This window comes from Gossypium hirsutum, chromosome D13 (assembly GCF_007990345.1).
Source record: "Gossypium hirsutum isolate 1008001.06 chromosome D13, Gossypium_hirsutum_v2.1, whole genome shotgun sequence".
Taxonomy (NCBI): Eukaryota; Viridiplantae; Streptophyta; class Magnoliopsida; order Malvales; family Malvaceae; genus Gossypium; species Gossypium hirsutum.
In genome coordinates this window covers 54,801,998-54,814,860 of record NC_053449.1, presented here as the reverse complement: position 1 = coordinate 54,814,860, position 12,863 = coordinate 54,801,998, and the positions used below count along the sequence as shown (strand labels likewise).

Genomic DNA, 12,863 nt, shown 5'->3' with positions numbered 1-12,863 from the left:
AAGTTCAAATGTAGTTTTAAGAATTATCCCAAATTTTTAATATATAAGACGTTTGTATAATGTGAATTTAAAAATTGAAAATTTTAAACAACTCACATGACTTTCACTTTTGAGTTGAAATTTTTGTTTCTTTTAAGTTAAAGAAAATTTTGAGAGTAAATATCCTAATAACAATAAAGGAGACATGACAATCTATGAGGTTGAACCCTTATCAACAATGTCAAAACCTTAAAAAGAACTTTAATTAAGAAAATTCAAGCATATTTTAATAAAATAAATATAATATCGTTGACAAAAGCTGAGGTCCCAAATGATAAAGGCTCGCTTTGCGTAAAAACATGCGTACATTGGGTAAATTTATTCCAACTTAAATTCCAGCATGCGTGAGTGTTCTTTTAGAATGATCTTTTGTAATGTTTACCTGCACTTGAATCTAACATCTTGAGAAAGGAAAGAGTAATAGATGAAAAATATGATCTAACGTTGATTCAAAAGGATTGCCCATATCATGCTACTACATACGCCCATCAAATAATGATTGTAGTTTCACCTTACCACTTTTCACAAGCTTCTCGATTTCTTTAGGAGGATTTAGCCCCAATCTTTGGGCTCTTTCCCATCGACCCAGCCGCGTTATCCCTATGCATGGTCCGTACGCCATGTTCATGTCGAATTCCCTTAACGCTCTCTCTTCCTCTTCAATATCAGCATCTGCTTTTCACAAACATTGTTTCGGTTTTATAAAATACCCATTTTTTGAGGGGCAAAAAAAGAAAAAAAGAAAAAGAGAGTGACCTTTGAGATCCAGAGAAACGCCATGGGGCAGTTGGGCGATATCAGTAGCGGCAGGTTTGGTTGACTTTGAGGATTTTGATTTGGTGGTGCCTCCCGTCGTCTTCTTCTTCTTTTGCTTGTAGAAAGCCTTCATGTTCTTCGATGGTGTCGCCATTCCTTCTCTTGAAATTCAAGAATTTTCTTCTTCTTGGGCTGTCGTTCTGCGTGTAACTAACATCATCGGATCAGATTAAGCAGACTCGATTTTAACTCTTTTTTTCTTTTTACGTTTCTATATTTATTTTTAGTAATATTAAATAATTTGTTAAATTTTGATTAATTATAGCTTAAAACACTTGAATGATAGAAACAAATAATCTGAAATAAAAAATGCCAAAAAATTAAATTCGAAATTTGAAAATCTTAGACGACTCAAACTCGAAATAGAAGTTAATTTGAACCGGCTCAAAAAGGATGAGCTTTTCGCACAAAACAACATATATTTACATATATAAATAAAATAATATATGAAAAATACCATATTTTTAATACACTATTTGTTAGATTATACATAATTTGAATTATAAAAAGGAAAATTAAGATTTAAAATGTAATTTTAACTTGTTGATGTAAAATAATATTAATTCAGCTAATCAACATAATAAAGAAGTTGAAACCAAATGCACATCTGATTTATTCAATCATCTGCTCAAGTTCTGCAAATATGTTTGGTTATCATCTAATATGAGTTCATCAGGTCGGCAAAGAACAATCATGCACACATATCAGCAACAATAACAACTTGCAACCTATACATCTAACACACACATGAATCCAAGGAACATAACTTGATATACATTAAAAAAATGAATCGTCATAGACAACATCTATTTCAAAAACCGACCATCATCAAACATATCATAAATCCTCCTAATTGAACAATGGGTGTTTGTGGGATGGGATTCTGTCTGAAATTGGGAAGGCCTTTACTACCAAGTGTTTTTATGATATTTTCAAGCAGCGGATCATCTACATATCATACATACATCCCTTTGTACATCATAATATTTTTAGAATAAAAATGATTAAAATGGTTGGATTGACACCAATCGTGTAGAATAATATATTGAATTCTACTGTCTTAATCATACCTCATATCATGAATCCACATAAAGCTCCTCAGCCAAATGATTTTATAAAGATTGTCATAACAGCTTGAAGCCAGATGAATCCAATCAGGCACATACCCAAGAACTAAACCCCATGGCAATGCATCTCCCAGGTCATGCACTACGCTGCAACCAAAGTAAACATCACACTTCGTTTCATAAAAGAGTCCATGAAGATGGGCTTCAACAAACTTATTTCTATACTTTTTCATATACAATCAAGCGTCACTAGTCTTGCATTCAACTGACCCTATGTATTAAGCTTTCTTCATTTTGTGTGAAAATCCATTCATTTCAGCAGGAGTATGGTGTATGGAATTCAAAAGCTCATGGGACACAGACAAAACATCGAAGGCACAAGTAATAGTGATGCCACTGCTAATGTGGCAGCAGACAAAAATTTGCAATCGTAAACGATGGTATCCCCAAAGTAACAGTTATCTAATGGCAGGCATCTCTAATTTACACGTTTAAATATGCAAGGGATACAGAACATATAGCACAAGAAAACACATAGGTAGTTCACTTTATTAAAAGTTGAGTGATTACACTTTGGAAACACCTATCATGATAAATCAGTCTCATTTGAATCTGTAGCAAACATGCTTCTAAGCATTTCTTCTGCCCATCCCCAATATAAGATATGTAACTAGAAATGCTAACCTTAAGATAAGTCATCATTGAATCTACATAGAAGAAGGCCTATAGTCCCCTTAAAGATCAGTTGGCTGCAGAATTTTGCCTTGATCAGCTTTCTACCATTGCCTAAAGGTCAATTTGTAGCCTCTTTCTTCAAATGTCCCACAATTGTCCACTCCAGGAAATAAGAAAAAGGACCTAAATAAAATGTATTAGGTCCCCAACAAGGTTTCCTATCTCCCTTTGAAGTTAAAATTACAACTGAGACAAACTTAGAGCCAAACAACCAGAAAGGATGACTTCTTACAACAGGAATCAGCCAGGCTGGAGGATCATCAAATATATAGCCGGGCAATTCCTTGTATAAGCTCATTGATTAGGATACTCGTAGCCTCTCTAAGGTTAGTGCAATATTATCCATGCCAACCTCTAGTCAACAAGTTGCTACAACCATGTAACAATGCTTTATTAGAAACATGCCTACAAGATTTTGCTGTCCAACTTCGTGCCAACGTGAACCAGATTCAACCAAGAGTTAGCTTTTCCATTCCAGAGCATTTTAAGCATCGCAAGAAAAAAAAACACATTATCATACAATTAAAAGCATGATGGATAGCAAACTTCAGAAGACCCTATTTAGCAATATAGTCTTCTTCATTTCTCAATATTCACTTACCAGCTGAGGTTCCTGTGAACTCTTGCAACAACCATAGGCATTCAGCTTTGTCCAACTAAAGGGAGAAGTGCCCCTAATAGTAATTTCATTCATCTAGAAAAACAACCATTATGAACAAGCACTTCCAAACTTGATCTTCTTCCTCTGAGGAAACTCATGGTAACCAAAATTTTCAATAATTGTTAAAACCTCAAGTAAGCATTGGTATTAATGAATTAGACGTGATTTAAAATTCAATATCTCAGTCATCAAATCAGGTTATCAGTTGTCCATTTATTTCACAAATTAATAAATTGGAGTTATCAGCTACAAGTTTGCTTTGACGAACTATATCGCCACATGATTCATGCCTGGAGTCTGGCCTTATTGATTTTAATTCTCTGAGGGGATCTGTTATCACATTTTTACTGCATATTTCTTTAGCTGGTTGAACATGCTTCCACCAAAAGTCAGAGAGTGCTGATTTCAGAACATTCCAGTATTTTACATCTCGGTAAATCCTAAACAGACTGCTTCCGTTAGGAGTCCAAACATAGAAATCCATCCATTCCCGGTCCATGATTTCCATTAAACCCTGAGCTTGTGGAATGCAATAGAGGGGGATGCGCTTCCAAGGGAAAGTCTCTTCCATTTTCCCATCAATATATGGACATTTTATCTCCAATACTCCCCCAGGAGGCAACCCATAAACACTGTTCACCAAGCCATCAGGTGAAGCTGCTAACCAACTGTCTTCAGGATTCATCTTACCATAAACCTGAAATTCAGGAAACTCAATTGTATTCCCAGTAATCAGTTTATATCTTTCAAGTGCTTCCTCTTCTTTGATATTGCTCCAACATGTAGCTAAGTTACCAGAAAAAGGCTTAATCGCCCCAAGTTTCTCTAGCCAGAGCTGGGTCCTTCGCAAAGGCCAAAAGCCGATAGCCCCAGCAAATGTGCTAGCTGTCAATTTATGCTTTCTCAGTTCTTGCCAATTTTTGAACCGATGCTGAAGACTACTGCACCGAAGGATAGGATGAGTTTCAACAGGCGCGAATTTCTGATAACAACTAGATTGACTAAAACTTCTTTGAGAAGGATGATTAACAAATTGACTACTAGTGATGATCCTTCCACTAACTGGCTCAAGTAGATTCTGGCTGGAATATGTTCTCCTATACTTCAAATTACCCACAAGCAAACCAATGTTATGGATAATCCTGCTTTTGTAATTTGATAGCTGAATGATTAAAGGAAAGCAATATGCAAGCATTTCACTGCCCAAAAGAAAAAATAGAAAAACAAAAAGAGAGGATAGAGTTAGGGTAAGCAATCATGATTAAAATATGAGGGCGCAAGCAAAAATTTGTTGAAGATGTGCCTCTATTTGCAAAGAAATGTGTAAAGTTTGCAGTTGCAGGAAAAACAATTATCAATTAAGTTTAAATTTGGGTTTCATTCAAGTCATTATTCATTTAATAAAAATGTGGTTTTGTTTTTGTACCATCCTTTTCTTTAAAAACTAAACTAACAGAACCTATGAAAATCAAAAGCTCTGTAAGCATAAAAACTGGACTCAACTGCTCCATATCATCAATGCTACTAATCAATTTAAGAAAAAAGTTCATTCGCCATGGCAAACTTCAAAAAGACTCTGATACTTCAAACATAAAGAAAGTCAGAAAGAATCCATCAAAAGACTCAAATGATTAAGTTTCATAGTAATTCTTAGAAAATAAAAGTTATTATTTGACTTAGAAGAGACACCTAAAACCACAAAGGAAAACATGGGAAAACAATCAAATCACAAAAAAAAAACAAAAGAAGGGTATTTATGCTGAGGAATGAAAAAAATCGTAACAACAGCATCTAAGTTCATTGAGACAAAAAATCAAACACTTTAAACACTTACCAAAGAAGAATAAGAAAAAGAAAAAATCCTCAGAGAGAAAAGAGAGACTAACCATGAGAGCTTGTGAGAAGAATGCTGCATAGAGACTGGGATTTGAGAAAGGAAAACAAAGAGTAATTTACATCGATTTCAACCTTTAATTTGAGAAATGAAACGAAAGAGCTACAGGGCTGAGCTCAAGTTTATAAGAAAAAGTGTTTAGGCGGAAGGGTTTTAGAAATGGAAGAAATCCCAAATGTTTGGCTACACGATTAGCGTTAATTACACCCAGGACTTTAGTTATTGGGTCCAACGAAAAATGTAACGCCGAATAGTACTTTCACAGCCCGTGCCATACCGTTCCGTGAACAAAGAGTGTAAAATTAACGCTAATATAGTAATTGTGGATTGAGTGTTAGCTTAATTAATATAAAAATTATTATCAATATAAGAGAATGTGAGTTTGAGCATATTGAAATGTATTATCCATTTATTTATAGATTGAGGAGGGACTATGAATAATTCTAAATATTGTATAAAAAAGAATAAATATGAAAAAAAACTTATAATGAGATAATTAAAAAAGAAAAAGCTAAAATACCAATTGAATTACGTTTTGTAATAAAATTATGGGTGGTTCATGTGGCTGGAATGTAAAATTTAAACATTTGGTTAATGAAATATAATATTATCTAAAAACAATTTTTACTATATTGTTCTTATTATAAAATTTTATCTTGTTTAAATTTATTTTCTTCAACATTTTTGTTAAAAAATTTTAAATGTGCCAACTTTTTTTTACCCAAGTCCATCTTTTTTTAGCTTAATGTTGTTGTCCAAACCCTCCTGACTTTCACACAAGTCTTTGGGTCTGGACGAATAATTTGACTCATGAACAAGTCTAGTTAAACATGATTGGAGATTTAAACTAAAAAAAAATTATAACATTTGAACTAAAATATAATAAATCATTTATAATTTTTTTCAACACTCAATTTATAATTATTGAATTTGAAAATTTGCAGTACAGAATAGGAAGTTATTAAATGTTGATTGCAATATATTTGATAGAAAATTTAAACCTTTAAGTCTTATATTAAAAATAAGCATTAGTTTTAATTTATTTTTATTTAGGATATATTTACTATTTTTAAATTGAAATACATTTGAATTATCAAATTGTTGTATTAAAATCTGAATTATATTTTGGTTGTCAAAGTTACCGAGTGAAAAGGATAAGAAAAAATAAGAGATTTTTGTTTTTAATTATAATTATTTTTTCTGTGTAAAAAAGAATTATATTGATTAATTTAATAAGAATAAAAGGGTTATTTTAACTTCAATTTTAGATTCCGTCCAAAATCTTAGAAAATCTAAGAATGTGAGATTACACCCTCTCTTATGGCATCTTATCATTATTTAAGAATGTAAGATTATGAGTCGGTCAAAATGTTGAGAATCTTGAACACAATAATCTCATTTTAGACTGTAACATTACATGCCATAATGTTAGATTCAGCCTACCAAACACCCACTAAAAGTAGCTTGAAGTTTGTTTTGACTTATACGAAGCGGTGGTTAAAATTTTTCTCAAACACCTATTTGGCACGAGTTCATGTGATCCCATCTCCAACCTTAAATATTGTATAAAAAAGTTAAACTTTGTAACTATAACACCCTAACCTGTATTCGTCACCAGATTAGGGTTACGAGGCATTACCGAACAAGACACAGTTCAGCACAATCATTTATCTCCTTTCATACACCAAAGAATAACGATACATTTATAACATTATCAAACTTGAATATCCTCAATTTACTTATTTTAAATTCAAATATATAAAATGATAATTACAATTAAAATCAATCATACCTTACTAAGCATGTATCACAAATAAACACATTTCAAAATTCAAACTAATTCAATTTAAACATACATCAAAGCTCAATCGAACATATTCTATAATTAACAAATTCGAACCAAACTTGTATACATCAGAGTCATGTTAAATTATATAATACTTTCAATATTCGATTTCCCTAAATCCATCATATTAATGACATTTTCATAATTAAATCATATTCAAGCATATATCTTCACTTTTCATATATATAAAATATGTCCGTACATAATTTCACTATCTAAATATCAAACATTGCATTTCATAACTTCTGTATATGTACATAATGAAACCAATATGTATACAACTTAATATCCAATCACATTTACAACATTAGTAACATTATATTATGGCCGTATATACCTTTGATGTCATTATATTATACACATATGACCATTTCAATGAAATCATTCAATCATAAACTATATATACTCAATACAAATCAACTTATCCTTTAATCGACTAATCCAATAAATTTATAAAAGCTAAATTCAAACTTGTATTACTCACTTAACTATCATTACCCGAATTTGTATGTCTTATTCATAAATTTTAAACCTACCTTAAAATCATTTATATATATCATTTAAAAGACCAAAAACATGTATATTTATCTATTACAAGTTTGTGCATATGAATACACCATTTTAGCCATATCAAAAAAAAAATCCATACAATTCATATCATTTTACAAATATAAAATTGAATATTAAGTCCACTTGCATGAGCAAATCGTACCTTTATTAAATACTCCACATTTCTAATTTATTTCATAACAAATTTGACATCCATAAATAACCTCATAAATTGTACAAGATTTAGCCATTAAATCATAAGTCAAAATATGCCATTTCCGAGTTCACTTAATTACTAAATTACATAACAATACCTTAACAAAGCATATCAAACAAGATTCACATATATTTACTTATAAATAAACCATAGCCGAAACACTACGACTAAAACCAAACATATCACACATATCATATATATATATAACACATAACCAAGATTAATTAAGCTTGTATATCATTTACCTCATTACCGAAGCACATGACTAAAACACCATAATATATACATATACACCATGGCCAATTCAGAGATTAACATATTATACCAAACTCACTTCACTTATATGCTTTAACTAAGCTCACCTATGCCGAATTATTTACCACCTTCTTAACAAAACATATCAAACATAATTCACATAAATAAATATGCCATAGCTAAAATACCAAAATCAACATATCTATCACTTGATCAAAAGTATAAAAACCATGCTTAACAAAATAAATAAGCCTTTTTTTTTTGCATGGCTCGTATTTACATACCCAAAAATCAAACATATTAACTAGACTATACATGCCATAAGTTTAAATTCAGACTTAGTAAAATACCGAAAACAGTCGATAGTGTGATAGACTTCTCTGACGATTCCCGTGTTCTTAACCAACTTCCAAATCTATAAAATTGAAAGCGATTACACACAGTAAGCTATTAAAGCTTAGCAAGCCATAAGCAAATAAACATTTAATCATTTACATAAATTAAGCTAGACAATTAGTAATAAATCATTATAATTTCACATATAATTCAATTTATCAACTTATATATCAAAACTTATATAATTTGTAATAACTTCCCTCTTTACCGAATAATCAATTGAACATTAATATAATCAATCATCACTTTCCTCAATGCACATATACATCAAAGGCCGAATACATATATATTCAAATATACAATCACATAATTCATATTTCACATAACTTCATATCATCAATTCAAGTATACAACTTACCTTATTTTCAAATAGGTAATCAACTATCACATACCTGGTCACTTAGCCTGATTTATACATTCGTACACAACTTATCTTTGCCCGTTGAACTATTCGGAATTAAAAAGGATACTCGAATAGTCGAAAGACTCGTACAATGCCAACGTCCCAAACGTGGTCTTACATGTAATCACATATCGATGCCACTGTCCCAGACAGGGTCTTACACGAATCAAATACGATGCCAATGTCCCAGACATGGTCTTACACGTAAACACAAGTCGATGCCGACGTCCCAGACGTGGTCTTACACGATAACATATATCGAAAATCCTATGTCATGACATATGTATCCTATCTATTCCTAAGGTTCGTACGGCTTTCGGACAACGTATCTCGAACGAATCAAACACGAAATAAAACTTCCTAGCTTATCACAAATTCGGCCAATACACATATATATCCACAAAATTCAATTCAACAAATAACATTTATATATTTTCAAATTCAACAACATTTATATGCTAATAGACTTACCTCGGATGTCGTCGACTATTAAATCGGCTACTCGACCACTTTTGTCTTTCCCCGATTCAAATCCGATTTCTTTAATTCTTGATCTAAGCATATTCAAATTAAGTTTATTTAAACATCATTCTATTCAATTTAGCCTAAAAACACATAAATTGGCAAATTACAATTTTGCCCATAATGTTTCACACTTTTTACAATTTAGTCCTTTTTGCTCAAAACACAAAATACACAAAATTTGACTACACTCCTTAAGGGCCGAATATTCCTAGTGTCCATACAAGCCCACTTATTTCATTTATTTCACATTTTAGTCCCTCAAAAATTTATTTTTACAATTTAACCCTAATTACTCAAATTCATAAAAAATTCAGAGACAAAACATGTTAATCTTTCACATATCTTTCATATTCCATCATCAACTATCACAAAGCTCAAGCATTCATCAATGGCATTTCTCAAAATCATCAACAATTCACAAAATTAAGATATGGGTTTTGAAGTATTCAAAGCAATGATCTCAAAAACGTAAAAATTATCAAAAACCGAACAAAAACCAACCTTGAATTGAGCTTCAAAATGACCGAATGTTTCAAGCTTTCAAACCTTGTTTTTCTTTTCTACATTCGGTGAAGAAAGATGAAAATAAAATGGTGGCTTTTAATGTTTTGTTTCATTATAACATATATTATTATATTATTATTATTTTAACTTTTATTTATATATATATAAATCCCATATCATCATTATGCCATCCACTAACTATTATTATTGGCTAAATTACAACATAAGGCCTCCAACTTATAAAGACAACAACAATTAGGCACTTTCTTAATTAACCATCAATTTTTCATTTTACGCGATTAAGCCCTTTTTTTCAAATTAAGCTCACAAGCAATAAAATTAATTCACGAAACTTTCACATATGTAAATTCACACATAATTAACACAGAAAATAATATTAAATATTTTTTTAGACTCGAATTTGTGGTTCCAAAATTACTATTCCGATGAGGGTCAAAATCGGGCTATTACAGTAACATCCTCGAAAAGCTTGTGATTGTAACAATATTATTTTGAGCAATTATGAGTCGAATTTGTCAGAATAAATAAAATGTTATTTATAAGTGTTAGTGGAGAAGATAGTAGGAGACTAGAGAAAATTTAAAATACTGATGTATTGAAAAATATTAATCTGAGGTATAGACTAAACTGTAGATTTACCAAAGTGCTGGGGTCAAGGAGAGAAATTAAAAGTATAAAAGAATTAAATTGAATAAGTGGTAAAATGCGTGAGGACATGAAAAGTAATTTTATCAAGATCAAGTGAATAACTATGATGGATAGATTTTTTTTTAGTTATAATAATATTTAGTTTTCATCGACTATTATTATATTATATTAAATTGAATTGTTTTATTTATTTTATTTTATTAAATTTTAGAAGAAGGATGGCTTCCTTATTCACGTTACACTCTTGGATAAAAAGAAGGGTTTTTTTTTCTTTTACAATTTGGTCCTTCAAGCCTTTTCAAACTCAAAACCATCAAATTTCTCTAAAAAAAACTTAGTTATATTAAGTGTTTTACAACCTAACAAGCTTATATTTTTTAATAGAAGTGGTGGGTTCATGTTTGAAGAGAGAAAATATAGATTATGTGAGAAATTAAGATTTTAAGTTAAAATCATCATGATTTGGTAATAGTTTCATGTTTACTTTGATCATTTGAGCATAAAAATGTTGTGGATTAAAAATATTGATATCTTATATTTTATGATATTGATATGAAATGAAGAGAATGACAAGGAAGAATCTACAAGGAGTTTAGACATGGGAAAGCAAGTAGACAAAGCTTAAAGGAAATATAATTTAGCTAAATTTGTAAGTACTTTAGAATTCTTCTTACTTAATTAGGTTTTGAAATTTATGCTAATGTAAGTGATAATGTCATGGATTTGAGCATTTGTAACTTAATAAATATGTGAGTAATTTAAGGAAGTAGTAAATAAATGTGGTTATGGTTGATGTGAATATATGTGTGACGAAAATGACTAAATTGTAAAATATTGAAAAGTTATGTGTGACTATGAAATTATGAAATTTTATTGTTCTTGCCATGAATATTGGATTTATAATAATGTTAAAGCCCTAGACAAGTTTTGAACCTGCGGGACATTGATGGCATGCCACTAGGAATTCCTTAGCGTGCTCGTGAATTTAGCACTTCGGTGCTCGTGTCCTAACACTATTAGTTGTCGTGATAATCTAGCACTTACATGCTCATATATTTTATGATTATATTTTTTATATTCTTCTTCTTCACTCAAGTTTACAATAGGCAAAGTGAGTGATTAATAAATGGAAATGTATGAAAATTGATTGAAAAAAATGTGGTAAGTGAAATGATGCTATTTAACCTTGTTGCCCATATCAATCTTTATTTTTAAGTAGTTTTTAGTAGCTATGTTTATTATATTTATTATTTAAGTATTTATTTATTGATTTGATATATTGAATAAAAAGGTAAGTTAGAACTCTAAGTACTTTCTAAGTTTTCACAAGCTTGTAGGTAAAGTATTGTAGAAAGCACCTATTGAAGTAGCCATTCTCATCCACATCTCATCACCAAGGAAGAATTTAAAGAGTATGGAACTTATATTTTACTAATAGAGTGGCATGTACATAAGATCAAAACCACATGAATTTTTGTAAAATAGTTAAGTGGTTCTAAAACTATATCATGCATGTTTAATATCATTTTGCACCTTGGGATGATTTTTCTTATATGAATATATACATGCATTATATGAAGTTTTTGAATGATATCTAACATAATTTGAGTCCTAAAAATGTTTAGAAGAGTTATGGAATGATTGATGATAGTTTAGACTTGGTTTTAAATTTTCAAACATGTTTTGGATAATCTGCCCTTAGTGTCGCGAAATCAGAAATCAATGTCGCGACATTGGAGTCATTTTTCCCACAGTGTCATGACACCATGAGTCAATGTTGTGACATTGAAGGGTTTTGTCTTTAGTGTTGCGGCACCCATTTTCCAATGTCACGACGTTGACCATGTTTACTCTATTTTGACCAGAATAAGCCCTAAATGATCCCTATTTGTAACCAAACTTTAAAAGGAGCCTAAAAATGACTTAATTAACTTCAAATGTGTCTATTCATGTTAAAATAAAGTTTTGAAATAGATGTTCGTGTTAAGTAGTCTTAGTGTCCAAATGTAACATCTCTTGCTTAGGATATATATCAATTCGTTCCAGATGAAGGGTGTTACAAATTCATAATTTAAAATTCATGTGATGTTTTTTAAAAAAAAATAGGGGTTTCAATCATTTTCTTTTTAATATTCTTAAACTAGTTGCTTACCAGTATGATGTTGTATATCTAAATTTAAAAAGGTTAAATTATTTTATAAATTTTTATAAATTCTATGAATAATATGAAAAATAGTTTTAAACATATTATTTTTTAATTAAAAATATTAAAATTAATAGGTAATAT

At 30.5% G+C, this 12,863-nt stretch overlaps 2 protein-coding genes and 1 long non-coding RNA gene across 4 annotated transcripts; all 3 read right to left on the bottom strand.

Moving 5' to 3' along the window:
• Positions 1–215: 215 nt before the first annotated feature.
• LOC107937850 (DNA polymerase delta subunit 4) lies at positions 216–2,762 on the bottom strand. 2 transcript variants are annotated; one of them, XM_016870857.2, is made up of 5 exons: positions 2,607–2,762; positions 1,926–2,069; positions 796–995; positions 556–711; positions 216–421 (listed from the first exon to the last, which is right to left on the bottom strand). In XM_016870857.2, the coding sequence occupies exons 3-5, from the start codon at positions 947–949 to the stop codon at positions 396–398; spliced, it is 336 nt and encodes a 111-aa protein (XP_016726346.1). In that variant the 5' UTR covers positions 950–995; positions 1,926–2,069; positions 2,607–2,762; the 3' UTR covers positions 216–395. The 2 variants fall into 2 exon arrangements, with proteins under 2 accessions (XP_016726346.1, XP_016726338.1); XM_016870849.2 differs by lacking the exons at positions 1,926–2,069; positions 2,607–2,762 and having other exon boundaries at positions 216–711; positions 796–1,134.
• LOC107937830 (uncharacterized) lies at positions 2,441–5,410 on the bottom strand. Its single transcript, XM_016870815.2, has 2 exons — positions 5,205–5,410; positions 2,441–4,517 (listed from the first exon to the last, which is right to left on the bottom strand). The coding sequence occupies exons 1-2, from the start codon at positions 5,231–5,233 to the stop codon at positions 3,512–3,514; spliced, it is 1,035 nt and encodes a 344-aa protein (XP_016726304.1). The 5' UTR covers positions 5,234–5,410; the 3' UTR covers positions 2,441–3,511.
• A 1,598-nt stretch (positions 5,411–7,008) lies between these two features.
• On the bottom strand, positions 7,009–9,998 carry LOC107940178 (uncharacterized). Its single transcript, XR_001695382.2, has 3 exons — positions 9,905–9,998; positions 9,350–9,432; positions 7,009–8,494 (listed from the first exon to the last, which is right to left on the bottom strand). It is a non-coding gene; the product is annotated as an uncharacterized lncRNA (long non-coding RNA).
• Between the last annotated feature and the right edge of the window lie 2,865 nt (positions 9,999–12,863).

Bases quoted from the DNA above. Each gene is read 5' to 3' on its own strand.
- LOC107937850 (XM_016870849.2), bottom strand. From the start codon at position 949: ATGGCGACACCATCGAAGAACATGAAGGCTTTCTACAAGCAAAAGAAG. The intron at 712-795 runs GTCACTCTCTTT...TGTGAAAAGCAG, and splicing joins CGTTTCTCTGGATCTCAAAG to ATGCTGATATTGAAGAGGAA.
- LOC107937830 (XM_016870815.2), bottom strand. From the start codon at position 5,233: ATGCAGCATTCTTCTCACAAGCTCTCATG. The intron at 4,518-5,204 runs GTTAGTCTCTCT...TCTTTTGGGCAG, and splicing joins TCTTCTCACAAGCTCTCATG to TGAAATGCTTGCATATTGCT.